Here is a 21,606-nt window from a genome sequence, read left to right on the forward strand (position 1 = left end):
GATCAAGGATTAATAATATTAACGTGTTTAAGCAAACGGATAGTCCACCGCCGGACTATCTTAACTCATTTGAAGGCCAATGTAGACAAAACATTTTTTATCGAGGCTTCACCACCCCCCTCCCCCCCCTGTTTCCTATACGTACATTGTCAGTAGACCCCTCCATGCGTACGTACTAAATGGATGGCCCCTTATCAAGATTTGATTTGAAGCTTTCGTGACTGCAGGGATTACTCTTTGTTTTTTTCGGTAAAGTCACGTATAAATAAGAAACAATAAAATAAAATAATAGCGTACGACGTTTCGGTTGCAACACAAGCAGCCATCATCAGGTACAGAAGAGCTAAATTATGAGAGAGGGGAGACACATAACCCCAGATGTATATACAGACACCCAAGTAGGGGGAACTGACACAGATACAACAGGGGACACAGAGAGAGAAGCATACCAGACAAACAGGGTTTATCTTCTTTGGTTATTTCGGTAAAGTCACGTAGAATGAGAATAAAATAATAAATTGATAAAATAAAATAACACAATAATATTCTCACGACGTTTCGGCCACAACACAAGCGGCCTTCATCAGGTGAAGGGGACGAGACTGTGTGGAGGACAGAGCTGTCCAAACAGTCTCGTCCCCTTCACCTGATGAAGGCCGCTTGTGTTGTGGCCGAAACGTCGTGAGAATATTATTGTGTTATTTTATTTTATCAATTTATTATTTTATTCTCATTCTACGTGACTTTACCGAAAGAACCAAAGAAGATGAATCATTGCAGTCACGAAAGCTTTAAATCGAAATAGGGTTTAGCAAAACATTTTGGAAACCATGTAAAGCAATACAGACGGTCGGTCAAAACACAATTAACGCATAGTCCGGTTGATCACGCTATTATCAAGATCTTGATTGAGACTGCGGGGGGGTGGGTGAGGAATCTGGTGAGCTAGGAAGCTCTTTGTCCGCAGTTGGGGCGGGGGGGGAGCGGTCAGCAAGTTACAGCAGCGAACGACGAAACAGCAAAAGCGATGCGAGTGTCAAAGAGAGGAGTCGTTGTAAGCAAGGCACTAAAATGTAAATAAATGGATTATATAAAGTCGGGAGTTTTATCAAGATTTGGCGAGACGGCAAAAAATATCAACAAAACGGTGCCAGGACACGCCAAGATAACGCCCCGCAGTGGCAGTGCTACCTCGATAAAGTAACACGTTAGCACAGGACTGTCGCTATTGAGCTGTGTTTTGACATTAATGTCTTACAGAAGCAGACGGGGAAAGAGTGGTTTGGCGTGTCAGTGGCTCCTATTCCATTTGGCGTGCGTTCAGTAACGCAATCTTAGTTATTGGAGGAATAAAACAAAATCGATCAGTTGAGCGAAAAACGCGTGGTGCGATTTCGCTGATATGAGAGACAGTGACGAAGAACGAGAGTGGGTTGGAGACGACAATGCTGGCTCGGGGGAGGGGGGGAGGACAATCGCGTTGACTTGCGAATAACAAAGTGTAGATATGAAGCTTTCGTGTCTGCAAGGATCAATACTCTTTGGTTCTATTCGGTAAAGTCACGGAGGTAAAACAAAAATCACGAACGGCTACTCGAGTAGCCGTTCGTGATTTTTGTAGTCGTTCGTGATTTTTGTTGTTTGATTTTTTACCTACGTGACTTTACCGAATAGAACCAAAGAGTAATGACAAAGTGGACATTGCACGCTTGGGGGCCGTCCATAAATGACGTCACGCACCTGGGGGGGAGGGGGGGTCAGACATTTGTGACGATGTGTGACGAGAGGGGGGGGTATTTGAGAAATGTGACGTCACATAAAAATGCGCAACTTTAATTAAATATAAACAACACGTTCTACTTAATTAAATAGGCTGTTTGATAAATGTTTTCTCCCACAACATCAGAGTGCAGCGGCACATTAAATACGCACTACAATGACAATAGTTTAAAGCGATTTGAAGCATGTGTGTTTTTTAGGGGGGGGGCAGAGCTTTGTGACGTCATATTTGAGGGGGGTCTGATTTTTTGTGACGCCGTGTGACGAAGGGGGGGGGGGGGTCAAAAATCGTCCAAAATCGCGTGACGTCATTTATGGACGGCCCCTTGGGACGCGGCACTTTCTAAGGGACGGTGGCCTGTGGTTGAGACTAACAACGGAGCAACAGCCAAGGTGGGGATGGGGGGGGGTAAACGCTGGGAGATGGAGTTTGTTTAAAGTCAGTTTGTGCGCAGGTGACGGTAAGGTGGAGTTCGCACAGTCATCGACTTACGAACGCAATTTGTTCCTTTGAGACCCGTTCGTAAGTCGGACTGTTCGCAAGTCGGAACCGAGAAATCGACAGTATATTTAAATGCACAATACCAATATCCGACCATTCGCCACTAGGTGACGTCACCACGGCGCCCGTGCCAGGCTAGGTGCACTTTGAGGCCACGTGAAGTGTCGAAGGCTCGCTGCTGACAGGAGGATGTCTCGGGACAGACCCAGCAGGTGCCATGGGTTGACCGGTAGATGCACATCAGCTGTACCCCTCTACTGTGCCAGGCTAGGTGCAGGAGGTCACGGGACAGACCCAGCAGGTGCCATGGGTCGAATGACTGAGATGACCGGTAGATGCACACCAGCTGTACCCCCTGCTGTGCCAGGCTAGGTGCAGGAGGTTTCGGGGCAGACCCAGCAGTTGCCATGGGCTGGCTGAGATGACCGGTAGATCCACACCAGCTGTCCGCCCTATTCTACCAATATTGCTGTATTTTATCCGCCTGCCACTCCACTCATTGTTGTGAGTGTCGAACCTCTCTGCCCTCTGTTGTTGCTGGAGGACGAGTGCCTCTAACAGCAGCAGCAGCGTCCTTCACGAGCCTCCTCCTTCACAGAGGTCGATCTTGACACCGCTGGTACCAGTCATCGGCAAGTCCACTCAGCTCCACGTCCTCCCGTACCGCATTTAAATGCCCACACGCACGAACGAACACTCACTCCCAGCACCAGGCTTGACTCGTTTACATCTCGCGGTGGATCGCTCATTTGAATGAAAATAGTGCATATTTAAAAAAAAAATGTACATTGACGGCTGGGTTAAGAGGTTTATTTTGTGAGCATTGCTTGTGCACCACTGACATCTAAAACTTTAAACATTTTTAAACATGTTTTACCAGGTCTAGGCCCCACTGAGCTACTATGCAGATCTTTTACAGAAGCGACCCTGACTATCACAAATGATAGCTCAACGAAGTGGCTTGTCGTCATCATCGGCACGTGTGTAAATGTTTAGCAGGAGACAAATACTCCACGCGGGCACGGGGAGAGAGAGACACTGCAAACTCCAAATATACAGCAGCAGTAGGCCATCAGGGTTGGGATAGAAGCCACGACCTCATGTATACCAGGCGAGGTAGTTAACATCTCATAGCCACTGTGGTGATGATGAGAGAGACACGCAAACTCCAAATATACAGCAGGATTCAGGGTAGGGATCGAACCCACGATCTCCTTCATACCAGGCGAGGTAGTTAACATCTCATAGCCACCGTAATGATGAGAGAGACACGCAAACTCTAAATACACAATCTTTATTTTTAATATCTTGAATATACAGCAGGAGTCAGGGTCTGGATCGAACCCACGACCTCCTGCATACCAGGCGAGGTAGTTAACATCTCGCTCTAAATAATAATTATTAACCACATTTGCATCCAACGTAAGCCAGCAGGCACATCAACAAACGCAGCCGGCTTCCTCATTAACATAGAACAACACGGCATGGCAAACTCCATCATTGCACATCATTAACATATTCTAATTAGCCTGCGTGACGCGCGTGCATGAATATTAACAATACGTCGCGGCGGCCGTTGGGGAGACGGGGGGGGGGTATAAATCTCGCGAGAGGAGGCGCGGAGTCTCGCGAGATTTCGGCTCCGCGAGGGCGCGGAGGCGGCCCTCCTCTTACATCTCAGCCTCCTCCACCTCGTCCTTCTCCTCGTCGGCGTGTGCTCGCGGCCTCGGCTCCTGCGTCGCTCGGTGCGGGAAGACGAGGAGCAGCGCGGGCGAGAGAGAGAGAGGGAGAGCGGAGAGAGACACAAAGGCGGACGTGGAGGCCTCGCCTCTACACATCTCCCACTGCCCGCGGTACAAAAAAGCCTGAGGCCTGCTTGTGCCGGGCCCTCTGGCTTAGAGGGAGTTTATTTTTTTTTAAATATCCCCGTCGCGAGGGAAGTTGACTCTCGCCTCGTCTCCCTGCGTGCCTTCTTTTAAATTGCTCGCTAATCTGTTCGGCGGGCTCACGCCACGGGCGTTGGTGTTGAGGTGAGTGGCGAGGTGAGCGAGTGAGGTGAGGGTGGTGTGGTGGTGGTGAGTGTGGGGTGAGAGAGCGCTGTTGTGGGTGGGGTCCTGCCTCTGCTAAACCCTAAACGCTTGTGGTGGTGGTGTTGCTCTGGTTATTGATTGTTCTGTTTACCCTCTAGAACGGCACTTTGTGTTGTCAAAATCCACCCGCTCGCTGCTGCACTAGGGCCTTCTCCCGGCCCACCCCACCCGCCTTGCCTGTGTGGGGGGGGGTTTCGACCATACTTCACCACGCTGGTCAGTGCGCGTAGAGTATAGCAGTGTATAGTTTAGTATATAAAGTGTATACTAATGTGTACTGTATATAAGTGGTGTTTGTGTTTAGTAGTTAAGGGAGGAACCCCATGTCACCGGTTCTCGGGTATCACTGATGTGAGCCGGGGGTGCCATAGACGCCGGGAGCATATATGTAAGTGCAGTACAATAATGGAATTGTTTTTTTACCCTCTGTTGATAACGTTAGTACCCCCAGCAGCCTGTAGATAACAACCTGTGTGTGTACGTTTGGTGGTAGTCACCCCTCCCAGAAATTTGCAGGCGCAGTCCTCTGCTTGGCTTCCAAGATGTTAACTACCTCGCCCTAGTATACAAGAGGTCGTGGGTCCGACCCTGACGCCTGCTGTATATATTTGGAGTTTGCGTGTGTCTCTCGCCGTGGTCGCGTGGATATTTCTCCGGTTTTTCCCTAGCACGTTGAGACTCGTCAACGTTCGTTCAGAGTATTTGGCTACTGCTCTAAGTTTCCACATGATAAGCCACTCCGTTGAGCTATCATCTGTGGCCAGGTCACTTCTGAAAAAAAAGAGTTGTATAGTTTGGCGGACCTGGTAAAATTGAAAAATAGGTTGTTGATATCTGACGAGATTGAGCACGATCCGGGGTGGTTTGGTCATCTGTATTGTTATTATTGTTGTGGTTATTCTGCTTGCTTTAAACACTGTTGTACCCTAATTCTTGTTTTGCTGCGCGCGTGCGTGCGTTGTAACGGTTGCACGTATGCAGGGTGTGTTTGCGTGTCGTTGCCATCATAGCGGTTTGTTAAACAGAATCTCCATTTACAATCAGAATCGTTGTTTGTGAGCGTGCGTGGTGTGACGACGGTTACTGCGCCGTGCAAGAGGGCGTTTTGCGTAATTGTGCTTCAACGATCTATCAACTGCTGGATGAAGACCACGCCGTCGCTGCCTCTCTCTCGCGCGAGCCCGATGCTGGCCTCGATGCTGGCATCTCACAACCTCAGGCACACGAGCCAATTCTCGTCCCTACCAAATAACTGCACGGTGATATCGGCATCTACTGCCCACCAACCACCTTTTTGGCGATGTATCCTGCCCAATTTACGTTTCGGTGTTGTGTTTTTTTAAATTTTTATTTGGCCGTCTCGGCATTGAACTTTCTCTTGAAATTCCAAGCATTCCTCTCCACGCTTGCTTGTCGCACTTTTTACATCTTCTCATTTGTTGTCCATATTTTAAGATCCCTATGTCCTGATAGGCAATACACACACACAATTGCGAACGTTTCGGTAAAGTCACTTAGAAGGGAAATAATAAAAATAAAACATAATAAAATAAAATTCTCACGACGTTTCGGCCACAACGCAAGCAGCCGTCCTCAAGCGAAGAAACGGAACTGTCAGAAAGACGCTGTCTTGCGTTGTGGCCGAAACGTCGTGAGAATTGTATTTTTTTTACTTTATTATTTCCCTTCTACGTGACTTTACCGAAAGAACCAAGAATATGAATCCCTGCAGTCACGAAAGCTTTACATGGAAAAATTGCGAACGTTATTCGTCAGGCACCTTTGTCCATTATTGAAAGCGTACGCGACCAATATACTCAATCCTGCTCTTACTCTCCTTATTTCCTCATTATTTACTCATTTTTGATCACGTAATATTCTAGTAGGTTTTGCAGTTGTCCCTACAATAATTATATTTCTGTTCAATCTACTTGTACTTGCCTTTTGTTTTGCTCGGATTTATTTGAAGTCTCACTTTGAAGCCTTCTAAAGTTCTTCCAATTGTTTTTTTCTAAAGATCATTCACTCGCTTTTTTAATGCCCGTCTTTGGTGAATTTTCAGTGGTTAATACTGTCACCATATGTCATTTAAACCTTTCTTTTTATCCAATCCGATTTCCAAAAAAAAGTCTTACGTTTTTGCTGTGAAAAGCCTCGTCCGACTTATCTTCTCACATCGTTTTCGTGTCACTGTCCATTTTCACTGTAGTTGATCCTCGTTTGTTAGTTTATTTTCTTTTATAGGTTTGTTTGCCAGAGTTTGGATGACTGCATGTTTCCACTGCCTTTCATAGCCTGCTAATGCCAAGTATAATGGTAATTATTTATTTTCTGTTTAACATGTTGTAGGAGGCTTTCGCTACCAATAGTATCCATAATAGAGGGTTTTTTTGGGTTAGATCGCATAAATATAAATGGTTGTCGGGTGGCGACGGGTTTAACGACACTTTTATATTTACGCCATCTTGCCAACAACAAATAACTTTCATGAATATATATTCGGTTGTATTTTATATAATCTTGCCGATTTTAGTTAATAGTCGAAACCTCCTTTGCTAAAATCAGCTCGTTATTCAGTTTCCTATGATCATCAGAACAGTTTATCTTGTGACAGTCTTACCGCCATCCTTCTGCCCCCCCCCCGCCCAAGTGTGCACGATTTGGAATTGTGCAATGTTGTGCCTTATCAGTCAAGGCCATTAGCGACACTTCGTACAGCAGCGGGTACAGATCGTTGGTGTGTGACCACGACACTCGTCAAGTCTGTTCTTGAAACGGCATAGCCGCGGCATGCGTGGTGTGTCCCGGCATGTAACGAGGCTTTTTGGCAACCTCCTGAATATTGAAAGTTCCTCGCCCGCAAAGCTTCAGAACGCTGCAGAGCGATGCTGGCTCGTAGCTACTGCGGCTCCACACTGCGCAGAAACTGCACGTGCCAAGGCGGCAGCCCCAGCATAGTACTGCGACGGCTGCAGGTAAAGCAAGTTTTAGGTTATGGTTTTTAGAGCATTTCTTCATACCTTTTTTGAATGATGTTACACCATTTGTTTTGATGGTTGTAATGTTAATTGTTGAACACTCGTAACATTCCAAGCTGTGACTGGCCTTAATTTGATCGTAACGGAGTTCCGTTTAGGAATATGGATATACCGGGGCACCCTTCAATTAGCCTGGTATTCTGAGGACCCTTAATATATACCGGAGTTTATGTTATACAGCGTACATGATTATGTTGTTTTGCACTAGCCAGATCACTCGTTGGCTCTGACGCACTCTGCACCAGAGCTGAGCCTTGTCAGCAGTCCCACCTCTCGTGTCTCTCAGGCTTCCTGTCCTCGGGCTCACAGTGTTTCCATCGGAGACGCTGAGCTCGCACCGCTGGGATATCCTCGGTTGGAATCTGTTTTTGTTTATCCGCCGGTGATTTTTAAACCAGGTTCTCGAGCGTAGGAGATGGTCTCGGTCCCGTCACCGGTACAGTAATCGCACTATAAAACAATTGCAATGCTGGTAGCTTGCGTTTTCCTTAGCAACCCACTCCTTACAAAGTGTGACCGCTGTCCAGTTTCACTTCTTCTTGGCTGGCTGCTCACGTTTTATTTCCACACACATGTATTCTGTGCCGCCTCCTCGCATCCACTGTCCCTCGCATCTCACCCTCTGCTCCCTGCCCTGCACTGGTGGCATCTCCACAGTCCTAATCTACGGGTCTGTGTGTGAGTTTATCAGTGATTTTGGTCTATAGATCTCTTGTCTGTGGGTCTCTGATCTCCGTATCCTCTATTTGCATCTACTTCTTTGTCCGTTCTAAAACAAAAGCCCAACCCACTGAAGTTTTCCTTCCGTTATCTTCGGCATATTAGTTGACACCTGCTGAGTCCTCTCGCTTCTTAATTCGGTGTCAGGTGTGAGACCTACGAGAGAAGGCAGTGGGAGATCAAGCCTTGCCCGTGTCATTGATGTGACCTGTGTTTGGGTGTGCGGGTGTTTTTTTTTTTTATGCGGTCGGCTGTTGCTCCTTTTAGACCGTTGCCAGGCTGTTGTGGGCACACATCCCGAGCAACGGCGGGCAATGAATGGGTGGTGGTTTTCCTCCGCTGCCACTAAAAGATGAACATCCGCGGAGGGACACGGGCAAGGCCGAGTCTCCTATTGCCTTCTCTCTTTCACAGGTTGTCCAAGGTCACCCGAGGAAAGTAATTTTATTAGGCGACTTGAATGTCGGTGAGTGCACAACAATAGTTGATCGTCGGGAGCGATTGGGAGCTACAAGCCATCATTTATATCGGTATTAACAGCAGGTTGGGAGGTTTATGCGCAGCTCATGGGCTCTCAATTAACGGTGTGGTGTTTCATCGCTGATGGTGCATGGTCACAACATCCTGGATGTACAGCAGATCCGACTACTTTCATCACCCCCCCCCCCCCCCGGCTTCTTTTCCGTAAGATTAGGCTGCCATTCTCATACTGGCGGTGAACAGCCACCTGGGATCCCATTTAAAACCTGCAATCGCCTCGTTCAAGCTCGGCAGCTCGGCTTTCGATATGCTGCCCTTGGTATCTCCCACGTCCTGGGGAACGTGAGGGAGAAATGGGTGAGCTTGAAGGGGGGAGTGGCAGTGCCAGGCAACTGTTGGACACCTCCCCTGGCTGACGAAGCTGCCCCCCACCCCCCATGCGCATCGTTTTGATGGTCCAACAATGAGGACTTGTCACAGCCATCGGTCGGATTAAAAAAAACTTTTTTATTGCACCAGGTAAGGTCCACTGAGCTATTTTTTTCAGAAGCGACCTGGCCACAAACGATAGTTCAATGAAGTGGCTTATATGGAACATTTATAGCAGGTAAATACTTTAAAAGCATTAAGTTGATTCTAGATTTGGAGGGGAAAAACCGGAGGACCCGGAGAAAAATCCACGTGACCACAGAGAGAAACACGCAAACTCCAAACATGAACGCGTTTGCCACGGTGGTAAGATGTTAGCTCCCTCGCCTATTATGCAAAAGGTCATGGGTTCAGTCCAGACCCTGATGCTCGTATATTTTGCAGTTTGCCTTGTCTCTCTCTCTCCCTGTAGTCACATGGATGTTTCTCCGGGGTCCGGTTTTTCTATCCACATTTAAAAACGTGCCTCTGGATTATTTTGCTATGATCAATTTCCACGTTATGATAAGCCACTTTGTTGAGCTATAATTTGTGATGGCCAGGTTGCTTCTCAAAACTGCTCGGTGGAACATACCTGGTAAAATAAAAATAGTTGAGCTTTGATTTAGGTTTGGGTATTATCTGCCACGGTAGCCAGCAATTGAACGGGTTGCCTTGCCTGTTACAATCTGGTGCACTTCGAGCCTCCGTGTGTTTCGGAGGGAATGCAAGACTCGCTTACTTCCTCATTGCTTTCCCTTAAGTGCATTTCATTGTACCGTATGTTTTCCTGATGTTTATCTTAGAATTTAGTTTTGTACTATTTTGTGATTTCCCCCTTGAGTGAGGTTGATATTCGAGTTAAAATAAAACCTTCAAACCGCTGTGCCCTCTTTGCACACCTAATGTACATGTTTGTGTGCATATACTGTATGTTTATATATATGTAAAGCTACCAAAGGTCCTGGTTTGGCCAGTATAGTTTCTGAAAGTCTGTCCCGTTTTATTCCTGAAGCAATCGTGAAAATCATGATTTTTTTTTTCCACATTTAACATTTTCTGGCTTTTTGCTTGAGCGCGTGATACAGGGCAGTGAGGGTTGGGGCCTTTAACAGCTAGGCAACACCGTCGTGAAGAGCAGTGAGGCCAATAACTGTGGGTGGTGGGGCTGGGAGTTGAGTGGGTGTGCAGTTTTTAAAGTGGGCAGTGCTGATGGGAGGGGCTTCTAGATAACCATGTGTCATGGGTGAGCCGCTTAAAAATGTATGGTCTCTCTATGCATGTATGTGCTGATGCAATGGTTGGTTGTGTGCGAGAGGGCAGAGGAGCGACGCTTGCGACCGACGAGCGGCGCACCAGGGCGGCTAAAACACGGCGAGGGGGCACACGAAGGCGGGGCACAGGTGGTGCATCGACCAGCTATCTCATTCGGTCAATCTACGGGCACCTGGGTCTATCCCCGTGACGACCCTTGCCAGCGGGCGTTCGACAATTCACGTGGCCTTGGAAGTGCACCGACGCCGCGGTGACATCCCCGCCACTTGGTGGCGAATGGCGGTTGATGCTTTTTTTGTCGTTTTATAGCCGCATTGGCGTTTTGTTGCCTCGTGCGCCGCCACCAACCTGTAGATTTGCGCGTGATCGGCGGCACGGCGCGTTGACGGGGGGGCGGTCGCCGCGCGGCCCGGCGCCTACCAACCATGACGGAGGTCGGCATCGTGAAGGAGGGATGGCTGCAGAAGAGAGGTGAGTTGGCGCCGTGGGATCCACAACCCCCACGTCACCCCGAAGAAAAGTTACAAATCGTAATGTCGGTCATGGAAGGCGTGCGTGTTTTTAAAATGTATTGGAAGCTGATATTGTGGCGGGCGAGGTGTCGACTGCCTCGCCCCGGTGTACGGAAGGTCTTCGGTTTGATCCCGACCCTGTGGTCACGTGGAATTTTCTCCGGGTCCTCCGGTTTTTCTCTCCACGTTTTGACAATTAACGTACGTTTCCAGTGTTTGGCTTCTTTAAATTTGTACACGAGGTATCATTTGTGGCCAGGTCGCGTCTGAAAAAGAGCTACATAGCTTTAGTGGGCCTCACCTGGTAAAATATACATTTTTATTGTTGAGTATCATTTTTATTGCAAAAGGGGATGTTGTATCAAATTGTGAAATTATATTGTATGCGGGGAGGATGAACCTGGAGCTTGACTCGCGTGTGTGTACGTGTTCATGCGTGCGCATGTTCCCCACGCTGTCCGCCGTGCAGGAGAGTACATCAAGACATGGCGCGCACGTTACTTCCTTCTCAAGGCAGACGGCTCCTTCATCGGCTACAAGGAGAAGCCTCAGGTGGCGGAGCAGCAAGACCCCTTGAACAACTTCTCCGTGGCTAGTGAGTTGCCGGCGCTGTGCCAGATGCCAAACCGCTTCCGCCGGTGCCCTTAACCGCAGGCAGAGTCCCCCCCAATATTTTTGGGGTTGGACGATTTGCTCCAGCTGTCGCTAGTGCGGTGCGACATTCATTCACCGCGATGTGTGGTTAAAAAAACAACAATTTTTCTTGAATCGTATCGTGACAATTTGTGGAATCGCAACGGAGGGGGGGTGGTGGTTGTTACCTGCTTCTAAACGTATCTATTAATGTTTCCCTATCGGTGTCCTCCTGCACAGCCCAGACATTCGTTCAATTTATAAGAGCCCAGGACCGGTTCCGATAACACCAACGGACGTTAGCCGTGTTCGGGAATCGAACACGGCTAACGTCAGGTTCCTTGCGCAATGCACTGACCACTGCGAGACTCCTGCTCCCAAGATGTCACAGATGAGTAAATACACATTCTTCACGGCGCAAACGAAGCCTTGCAATATCGATGGAACGGGCACGGCCAGCGCAGACAAAGTGTGCATGTGAGGCGCAGAGTACAAATGCGATTCTAGACAAAACGAAGCGGAAGATGAAAATCCTTGCTCTGATGGACACCTCGAAGTCGTGACAATTCATGAAATTGGTTGATTTTTTTCACTGCTAAGCAAACTTTGGATGGCAGCGACCTGGGTTTACATACCTGCCCATGTGCATTGGTAGTGTCTGGCAACTGCCTCATCTGGGTTTCCCTTTCAAATCCCTTTTGCAGCATCGTGCATGAATACGCACTTCGGCGTTGTGCAGTGACAACGAGAGCAATCGTCGTCAGAGGTCGCCTTCGTCGTGCCGATACGATGCCCGCACCGGATTTTGTGTTTGCTACCGCGTTCGTGTCGGGTCGCAGGTCCGAGGTAGAAGCGCGTGATGGACGGATATCGTCTACGGGTCGTTTCGAAGTATCGGTTATCCCGTGTGGGCGTGGTTCCCGTACTGAACGAAGTTGCGGGGGTCGCTTCTTCCGGCCAGCGAGGGGATTCGGTTCCCTCACAGCCGTCGTAGGATATCTGCGTGTAAAAACGATCAGCCGGTGTGCGTGCGTGCGTGCCGGAACGGATGTTGTGGCACGTGGTGCCGGCGGAAAGAGGCGCCCTCTGACCGGTACGCGGCTGCGTGGCTGCGTGCGTGTGCTCGCAGAGTGCCAGCTGATGAAGACGGAGCGGCCGCGGCCTAACACCTTCATCATCCGCTGCCTGCAGTGGACGACCGTCATCGAGCGCACGTTCCACGTCGACACGCCCGATGAGCGGTAAGCGCCCCGCTCGCTCATCGTCTCCAAATGTGCACCGACTCGCACACGCGCTCGCGTGCTCCCTCGCGTTGCAACTCGCACAAACGATGACACGTGCTCGTTCGCTCGAACGCGCGCTCGCGTTTACCCGCTTGCGCATTCGGATGTTTGTGGGGTTTTTTTGGCGGTCCGTGTTTCTGACTGGGTGGGCGGTCGCCCTGTTTTCCGCATGCGTGCTTCACCCCGTGCCGCCCACCGCCTCTGTGGCAGGGAGGAGTGGATGCGGGCGATACAGACGGTGGCTGACCGGCTGGCGCAGCAGGAGGAGGAGAGGATGGACGTGACGGCAAGCCAACCCAGCGAAGGCCCGTGCACCGAGGGCATGGAGACGTGCAGCACACGGCCCAAGCCACGCGTGGTGCGCGCGCACGCACGTACGCACAGAGACGATGATCCCCTATTATTTGGCCTTTACGGGAGATCATTAGGAAGCTACTGACTGGAGCTATGCACTCGATTTGAAAACTCCTTTCTTTAGAACTACTTTTTGTGTTTAGTTGTCCTTCCCCCGCATCTCCGATTTTTAGTGTGGTTGGCCTCGTACGGCGCGAAAGAAGTTCAACGTGCATGCAAACTATTGGGGAACAGCACGGCCGCCTAATGAATGTCGACACTGCACATGCTCACGTACCGACGCAAGCGCACGCACGCGAGTGCATATATATGTATCTGAAGGCACGCGCACGCAAGTATGCGCACGTAAGAATGCACACCTAGGCACACGTAAATACATAAACGCACATGCATGTGCGCATACACACACACACGTTTCTGCACATGGTCCCGTCTGTAGCGTGCTCGCTCGGTCGCTCAATCGGTAGCACACCGAAATGTACACCAGCTCGGAAGCACGCTGGCACGCTGACCTGCGTGGTCTTGTGTTGGTATTCGGCAGACGATGAACGACTTCGACTACCTGAAGCTGCTGGGTAAGGGCACGTTCGGCAAGGTGATACTGGTGCGGGAGAAGGCGACGGGGAAGTACTACGCCATGAAGATCCTCAAGAAGGAAGTCATAGTGGCCAAGGTGCGCGTGGTCTGCTCGTGTGCGTGGCTAAAAGACAGCAAGTTGGCACAGGTGGTGCATCGGCCAGTCATCTCAGTCGACCCGTGCCACCTGGGTCTGCCACGTGACCTCCTGCCGGAGGGCGTTCCGACACTTCACGTGGCCTTAACGTGCACATAGCCTGGCACAAGTGCCGTGGTGACGTCACAACCGCTTGGTGGCGATTGGCGGATGTTGTGGCTATGAGAGTGTGCGGTGGCGCAGTGGTTAGTGCGCTGCGCTACAATCCCGGTAACCAGGGTTCGATTCCCGCTCGTGGCCAACACCAATGACTACTGTCTGAACTGGTCCTGGGTCTCCCCTAGATTGACTCGGCCTAAAATGAGTAGGCACGGTGCTGCCCCCCCCCCCCGCCCGCGTGTGTTGTGCCGCCCTTCATAGGTGCCCGCGGACAATGCTTGCCCCAACAGTCTGTTAAAGGCTGTACGTGGAATCTTGTCTTGTTGTGTGAATTGGGTAGTTTGTTTGCCTTTTGTAGGTCATGCAGTTGTAGACTCGATGTTTTCCGTGTCGTGCGGTTGTTGACGTCCCCGCCGGTTGTGCGGTTGACGGGTGTCGCCTGTGTGCGGGTGCTCGTTAGGACGAGGTGGCGCACACTCTCACGGAGAACCGCGTGCTTCAAAGCTGCCGACACCCATTTCTCACGGTATGGAAACTTTCAACCATTTAAACGGTAAACAAAACTTGTTTTACCAGATCAGGCCCACTGAGCTGTATAGCACTCTTTCAGAAGCGACCTGGCCACAAATGTTAGCTCAACGAAGTGGCTTATCACGTGGTCATTTATAGCAGCCACATGCACTGAACACACGTCGATTCAAATGTGGAGGGAAAAACTGGAGGACTCGGAGAAAAATCCATGTTCACCAGGGCGGGGAGGGGAGAGAGGCGCAAACTCCAAATATACAGCAGGTGTCAGGATAAGAACCCACAACTTCCTGCATACCAGGCGAGCTAGTTAACATCTTGGCACCATGGAGCTCGCAGCTTTCGTGTCCGAGGACTCGTCCAACATTAAAATATATGTGTTTTTTATTCTGTAAAGCTGCCTGTGCAATCGCGCAGTAATCTAAACTTGTGTTCATGGCGAGTCATTCATTGTGTGCCCCCTTTTACAACAAGGACAGACAGCTGATGGGTGAACTCTTTCAACCGACAGTTGGAAAGTGTTAAAAAAAAAAACAAAGTGACCGGCTCTTCTCCAGTAGCTACACACGTTGGCCGTTTCCTGTTTTCTCCCGCACAACTGTTGTGACACTTCAGCGATAAGAATCAAAGGCTCGAGAGTGACTTCCATTGCACACTGTCAGCGATATCACTGCAGCACGACTGCAGTGCTTTTCTCAATAACACGCTGTAGTGACGTCCACTGGAGTGTGCAGCGTGGCTGTTGTGGAACAGCGTGGCTGGCTTGATCCCTGCGGTGGGGTGGGGGTGCAACACCTTCATGTCCAATGTTTCCCCCCCCCCCCCGGGCCTCAGTGTATCCGTGCCCTCATTGTTTGTTGGTTTCCCCCCCCACCCCACCCCACCATGCAGTCGCTCAAGTATTCCTTCCAGACGCACGACCGCCTGTGCTTTGTCATGGAGTACGTCAACGGCGGGGAGGTGAGGGCTCCTGTGTGCGTGCATTTGATGTACGAGTGTCGTTGGGGAGCGGCAGCACGGCTGCCACACTGTGCTACGATCCCGGGGACTCGCCTTCATTTCGTGCTCGTGGCCTAGATCAGCGATGAAAATCTTAAACGGTTCTCTGTGTCCTCTTCTAGATTGATTCGGCCTTAAATGATCTTATGGTGCCGTATTAAATCATCAGCACTGGGCAGACAAATGTGGCTGAGCATGGTGCTGTCCTTCACAGGAGTTCGGTAACAGCAATTCCCCCAACAGTATTGCACGAGTGATGTGTGCGAGCGCTAATCCTGCAGTGTGTGCTACGTGCCTTTGTGCTCTGCGCCGCCCATCCCCACAGCTGTTCTTCCACCTGTCACGCGAGCGCGTCTTCTCGGAAGAGCGCACGCGGTTCTACGGCGCCGAGATTGTATCGGCGCTTGATTACCTCCACACCGAGAAGAACGTCGTCTATCGGGACCTCAAGGTGAGCTACTCCCTCCTCGTTCTCGTCCCTCGGCCTTTTGGGCCTTTGGGACATCGTGACGATTTCCTGGACGGATAGCTCCGCGCACCGCTCTGTTGGGGCACGCGAGACAGCGGTGGAGTTTGCTGCGCTGCCGCCTAGCAGTGGCTTGACACAAGGGCCATTGTGCCCTTACACGTGCAACGTTTTTATTAAAGCGCTTCAATCGTTGTTAAGCCAGCGGACGGAGGTCGGCACGCCGGCGGGGAATTTGAAGACCGAAACAGCGGCAGTGTTCGCTGCTGGGTCTGGTCGCTCAGTGTCTCCAGGACACGATGGGCAGGTTTTCCCGATTCACAGCAGCAGGCGGAGTAAAACCGGACGCAGTGCCGCGGGTCCACGCTACTTTTACAGCTAAATCAAATAAACTGGTCCCACTTTATTTTTGTATTTTAGTTAGGGGGCTGAAACTGATTCCTTTCTCCGTTGGGCAACCTGCTCACAATCTCCTCCTCCGTCCGCTTCACCCCTCCCCCCCCCAACTCCCGATGCTGAAGCTTGAGAATCTGATGCTGGACAAGGACGGACACATTAAGATCACCGACTTTGGGCTGTGCAAAGAGGGCATCACGGACGGCGCCACCATGAAGACATTCTGTGGCACCCCCGAGTACCTGGCGCCGGAGGTGTGTTACTGCAACCCCCCCTCCCCCCCCCCCCCGCCAACAGCCTGTTTCTCCTAGTTTATATTGCCCCTGTGTCTCCTTGTCACCGCTCACTTGTGTTCGTGTCGTCGTGTTCCTGTGCCAGCAACTCTCGTGTCTCCGTGTGACCATGCAACTGTGTCTCGTGTCTCCATGTTTTTCACGTCCGCACGCGTCCCTTGTGTCATCAGGTTGCCGTGTTCTTGAGGAATCTTCATCCCCATGTCTCTGGGCTTCCTTATTTCCGTGTCGCCATGTCCCCAAGGTCTGTCTGTCTCGGTGTCCCCCAGTGTTCTATTGGCCTTATGTCCCCCGTACATTAATGTTTCATGTATCCGTGGCATTGTTTACCCACGCGTCTATCTGTCCCCTTTTCCCCCGTGTCTTTCAGTCCAGATTTGTCTGTCCCTGCTTCTACCCCTAACCCCAACCCTAATTATCTTTCTTGTGGTATAGGTGTGCATGCGAATCCTAACTCTACCTCTGAACCCTAACTCCAGTCGTAACCCTATTCCCAATTATAACCTCAGTCCTAACCCTCTCCCCCTTACTGTGTGTGCATCCCAAACTCTACTTCTTAACCCCCCCCCCCCCCCCCAACACTCTTGCCTTACTGTGTGTGTTCCTATCTCTACCCCTCTCTCCCCACCACCACCACCCCAACTCGCCCCAGGTGCTGGAGGACAATGACTACGGGCGAGCGGTGGACTGGTGGGGCCTGGGCGTGGTCATGTACGAGATGATGTGCGGCCGCCTGCCCTTCTACAACCAGGACCACGAGAAGCTGTTTGAGCTCATCCTCATGGAGGACATCCGCTTCCCGCGGACGCTCTCCAACGACGCCAAGGCCCTGCTCTCCGGCCTGCTGCTCAAGGACCCCAAAAAGAGGTGGCACCACGAGGGGGGGGCCCCTGACCTCGCCGTCGCCACGTAGGGGGCATGGATGGGGGTGCCCATCGTTTGAGGCCGTCCAGGTGTTGGGCGGACTTCATTATTCAGCTGCTGTATAAATTTCCACGTGATTGATGAGCCGCTTCGTTTATGTGGCCAGCTCTCTTCTAAAAAAGAAGCAAATAGTTTGGTGGGCTTTACCTTCTAAAATGAAAATAGTAACAAAAAAAAGAGTGATTTGCTTACCTTTCCTCATACTTTGCACTCGATCGTGTTTTTATATTGTTGTGGTAACGTTCTGAACCGGCCCCTTACTGGACATCTGTGAAAAATAACTTTACAGCTCGCAGGATTGCTCCAGTTATCGTCTCGGGTCTGACACCTGAGACGAACGTGCCCCACTTGTGAAGGCTGGTTGAGCATTTGTCTCCGCCCTCGGCTGCTGTTTGCACGTTGCACCCTTGGCAGGTGTCCCGCTCGTTCCATGCGGGTGTCGATGTCTTCCAATCAAAACGTGGGCGCACAAAGCGAAATCGCACCACAGCCGCCTTGCCGAGGTAGCACGTATCGCTACACGGACAACACCCCGCGTCTGACCGTATGCGAGTGAATTCAGACAGCATAGAGCAAATTAATAATGATAATTTATAGAGTGCCCTTAAAGAATCGTTATCAAAAATACCACGTATATGTACGCGGTATTTAACTGCCTAATATGTACGCAAGATTGCAGGACCGGTTCACGTATCGCTCTCTTCTTTATTGTCAGCAGTGGTTGTGAATCGTACTCTGGTGGTGTGGTTTGTAACAACTTGCCGTTGCCCCAGATAGTTATGGGGAAGATGCCACTCGAACAAGTAGCCGGTATTTATTTTGCGTTGCGGCGCGTGTGCAGTGCGGTGACCTTGCGGTGTTCTGCGGCGCGGTGACCCCCCCGGAGGGCGGAGTGTGTGCGGTGACCCCCTCGGTGTGTGCGGTGCGGTGACCCCCTCAGTGTGTGAGGTGCGGTGACCCCCCTCGGTGTGTGAGGTGCGGTGACCCCCCTCGGTGTGTGAGGTGCGGTGACCCCCTCGGTGTGGCGTGTGTGCGGTGCCGCGCAGGCTCGGAGGAGGACCTGATGACGCCAAGGAGATCATGAGGCACAGCTTCTTTGCCGGCACCAACTGGCAGGATGTTTACGAGCGCAAGGTCGGTGCGGGCGGCAGAACCGTGCGGTCGCGGCGGGCCGGGCGTTAGGTCGTCGTCATCGATCGCGGCTTGCTATTGCTCCTCTCGAACGAGCTAGACCGGACGAATGAAACTCTTGCTACAGAACTGGACGGTGCAGAATGAGACGTACGGTACAGATTTATCATTGTTATTTTTACGGTCTGCTCGTCTTGCCGAGCCACGCGACCAAAGCTGCTCCATCCGCAGCAGCGCAAAGTGAAGGCCACGAACCCACCGCCGGGTCTAGCAACGGGGGGGTCACTCGATAGTTTACGGTATAGTCTAGTCGCTGACCATGTCTCTGGAGGGCAGGTTGTGGTCACTTTCGCCAGTGGGTGGGGGTGAGCGTGCTGGGCCCGGGGCAAATCTCACCGCGTGGGCCCTGCCGAAGTATTACGTCTTGACACCGTGACGTCAAAGCGTCTGGGCCCCCTAGAGCGTGGGGCCCGGGGCGGTTGCCCCATTTCGCCGTGCACCCCTGGGGGGGGGGTGGCTCTTGACGTTGATCACCAGGCATGGATGTTGGCTGCACACGGGAGCCTGTCCGGTGTAGAACCGGATGAGACGGGCGCAAACGGACGAGGTGGAACTTGCGTACAAATCGGTATAAACGAGGAAAACTATAAAGATTCAATGAATATTGTAGAGGTTACGGTTACAGCCCATTTTAAAGAGAAATATCCCTCTTTATAGCCTTTAACAGACGACCTGGGGCAAGTACTTGTTAGTGAGCACCGAATTAAGGCCGGCATGCCGCACGTGAGTGCGTGGCCAGCACCACGCCCGGCTGCTTTTGTCTCCCCAGTGGCGATGTTTTACACACTGCACTCATTTGAGGCTGAGTCGACCTAGGAGAGGCCCAGGACCAGTTCACACAATTGTTACTGACGTTGGCCATCGGCGGGAGTCTAACTTGGGTGTCCAGGTTCGCAGCGCAGCGCGCTACACCGACACTACCGCTCCCCACACGTAAACACACACGCATTCGTGTTCGGTATTGTACTCGGACACGCACGACGGACGTACGCAAACGTATGAAGGCACGTGCATGTGTTGCTCTATCGCCCCCCCCACCCACCCCGTGTAGCTGCCACCCCCCTTCAAGCCGCACGTGACGTCGGAAACGGACACGCGGTATTTCGACGAGGAGTTCACGGCACAGACCATCACTATCACGCCGCCAGACCGATGTGAGTAAGCACCTTCATCGCCACCATTATCGCCACTTAATTCAACATTATGCTTGCCCAGCTGTTATGAGTGTGACAACACCACCACCACATCTCCCACCGCCACCGTACCCGTGTATGTGTCTAAATCCCTCCACCACCCTGCCCTCTCCGCACCTCCGCAGACGACAGCATGGAGTCCCTCGACAACGAGCGGCGACCCCACTTCCCCCAGTTCTCCTACTCGGCCAGCGGCAACCAGTAGAGCCGGCGCCCGGCAGCACCGCGCACACCGGGATCTTGCCGGCTCCTCGCCTCCGGCCACACTTCCCCACTCCCCCCCCCGCCCCCACTCGGCCATCGCACCGACCCACCCTCCCCTCTACGCCCCCGTCGACATCGCGGAATGCCGTAAATACCCACGCCGTGCCGGACGGGGAGCAGCTGGTGGGGGCAGGGGGGGGAGGGGGCGACCTGGGGACGACGACAGTCGAGGGTGAGGTGGGCGCGGTGGGTATGGGGGCTATCGTGGCACCATTTGCCGCGGAGGTTCGTCCCAGGCGCCCGTTGGGGGACACGGTTGTCCGCACGAGGCTGTGTTCGATTTTCGTTTTTTTATTTTTTGTTTTTTTACTTTCACACGGCACTTTTTTTTTTTAACTGGCCGGTGGGCACTGGGAAATTGAGCCTCCCCCCTCCCCCCCCCCCCCCCGAGGGTTGTGGAAATGTCGGCGGCGGTGGTGGCACGAGTGCACGCGTGGACAAATATCAGAGCCGACGGTGGTTTTGTGCCGTGTGGGTAGGCAGCGTGCGCGACACGAGTTCTTCCAAAAACGACGACAACAAAAAAAGACACCGCGTGCTTTCCCATTGATGCGACCGCGCTCCTGTGCTCCTTCCACACAGCCACCACTCGCACAACCACAGTGGCGATTCTAGCACACGGTCGTCTGCATGGGGGTGGGGGGGGGGGCCGGGGGGAGGGGGGGGGCCCATCGAGCAGGCGAGCGCGACTATCTCACTGTGGTGGGGGTTTCCCACGCCCCTCCGCACACTCAATGCAAATCTTGGCGAGTTTGATGAGACTGAGGGTGCGGTCCCTGGGTTGGGGGCGGGGTAGACGGGATGGGGGTGGTGGGTGGGTTTGGTGGGGGGGGGGGTTCCGGTGTCGACCGTGCAACCGCTGATGGAATCCGTCAGAAGGAAGAGATGGCGGCATACGGGAGGTGGGGGGTGGGAGAGGTTTCGCGTTTGCGAGTCCGCCGCCACCTCGTCAACTTGAACTCCAGTGCCTCCCAAGCATCCCAAGAAGTTGTCTCTGAATTCCGGGGCACTTGATGAAGGGGGGGTGGGACAGTCGAGGGCAGGGGATGCGCTGCTGTTCATTCAAGGGTTCCATACTCTGCCAGGTGCCCCCTGGTAGAAACACCACTGTGGCAACGGGCCCCCCCAGCCCCCGGTCTTTCCCCCCTCCCCCCACCATCATGGGAACACTACCGTTACGACGTCGGCACCGTTCGGCGCACTTTGCGTGAGCGTTGAACTTTTTTTTTTGTAAACACTACGGCGGGGGGGGCAGAGCCTTGGAAAGGCCGAGCCCCCGCGCTCCCCGGCAACGACGACGAGGACGAACGCCCCTCTGACGGTCGCGTCCACCGGATGACGTCCACCGGATGACGTCCACCGGATGACGTCCACCGGATGACGTCCACCGGATGACGTCCACCGGATGACGTCCACCGGATGACGTCCACCGGATGACGTCCACCG

General features: G+C 52.1%; 1 protein-coding gene across 3 annotated transcripts; it reads left to right on the top strand.

The window, feature by feature from the left end:
• Nucleotides 1-3,914: 3,914 nt before the first annotated feature.
• LOC116953865 (RAC-alpha serine/threonine-protein kinase-like) lies at nucleotides 3,915-20,953 on the top strand. 3 transcript variants are annotated; one of them, XM_032974140.2, is made up of 14 exons: nucleotides 3,915-4,134; nucleotides 10,647-10,763; nucleotides 11,274-11,399; nucleotides 12,567-12,678; nucleotides 12,931-13,078; nucleotides 13,616-13,747; nucleotides 14,367-14,432; nucleotides 15,326-15,394; nucleotides 15,759-15,884; nucleotides 16,421-16,549; nucleotides 17,241-17,455; nucleotides 18,559-18,646; nucleotides 19,755-19,857; nucleotides 20,022-20,953. In XM_032974140.2, the coding sequence occupies exons 2-14, from the start codon at nucleotides 10,718-10,720 to the stop codon at nucleotides 20,099-20,101; spliced, it is 1,440 nt and encodes a 479-aa protein (XP_032830031.1). In that variant the 5' UTR covers nucleotides 3,915-4,134; nucleotides 10,647-10,717; the 3' UTR covers nucleotides 20,102-20,953. The 3 variants fall into 3 exon arrangements, with proteins under 3 accessions (XP_032830031.1, XP_032830032.1, XP_075908115.1); XM_032974141.2 differs by lacking the exon at nucleotides 3,915-4,134 and adding an exon at nucleotides 4,141-4,311; XM_076052000.1 differs by lacking the exon at nucleotides 3,915-4,134 and adding an exon at nucleotides 4,403-8,595.
• Nucleotides 20,954-21,606: the final 653 nt, after the last annotated feature.

Source organism: Petromyzon marinus, chromosome 53 (genome assembly GCF_048934315.1).
Source record: "Petromyzon marinus isolate PM22_M1 ecotype Great Lakes invasive population chromosome 53, UKy_Petmar_22M1.pri1.0, whole genome shotgun sequence".
In the NCBI taxonomy this organism is placed as follows: domain Eukaryota; kingdom Metazoa; phylum Chordata; class Hyperoartia; order Petromyzontiformes; family Petromyzontidae; genus Petromyzon; species Petromyzon marinus.

Excerpts from the sequence above, each read along its gene's own strand:
- LOC116953865 (XM_032974140.2), top strand. The coding sequence starts at position 10,718 with ATGACGGAGGTCGGCATCGTGAAGGAGGGATGGCTGCAGAAGAGAG. Across the intron at positions 11,400-12,566 it reads GAACAACTTCTCCGTGGCTA|AGTGCCAGCTGATGAAGACG; the intron begins GTGAGTTGCCGG and ends GTGTGCTCGCAG. Across the intron at positions 16,550-17,240 it reads CCGAGTACCTGGCGCCGGAG|GTGCTGGAGGACAATGACTA; the intron begins GTGTGTTACTGC and ends AACTCGCCCCAG.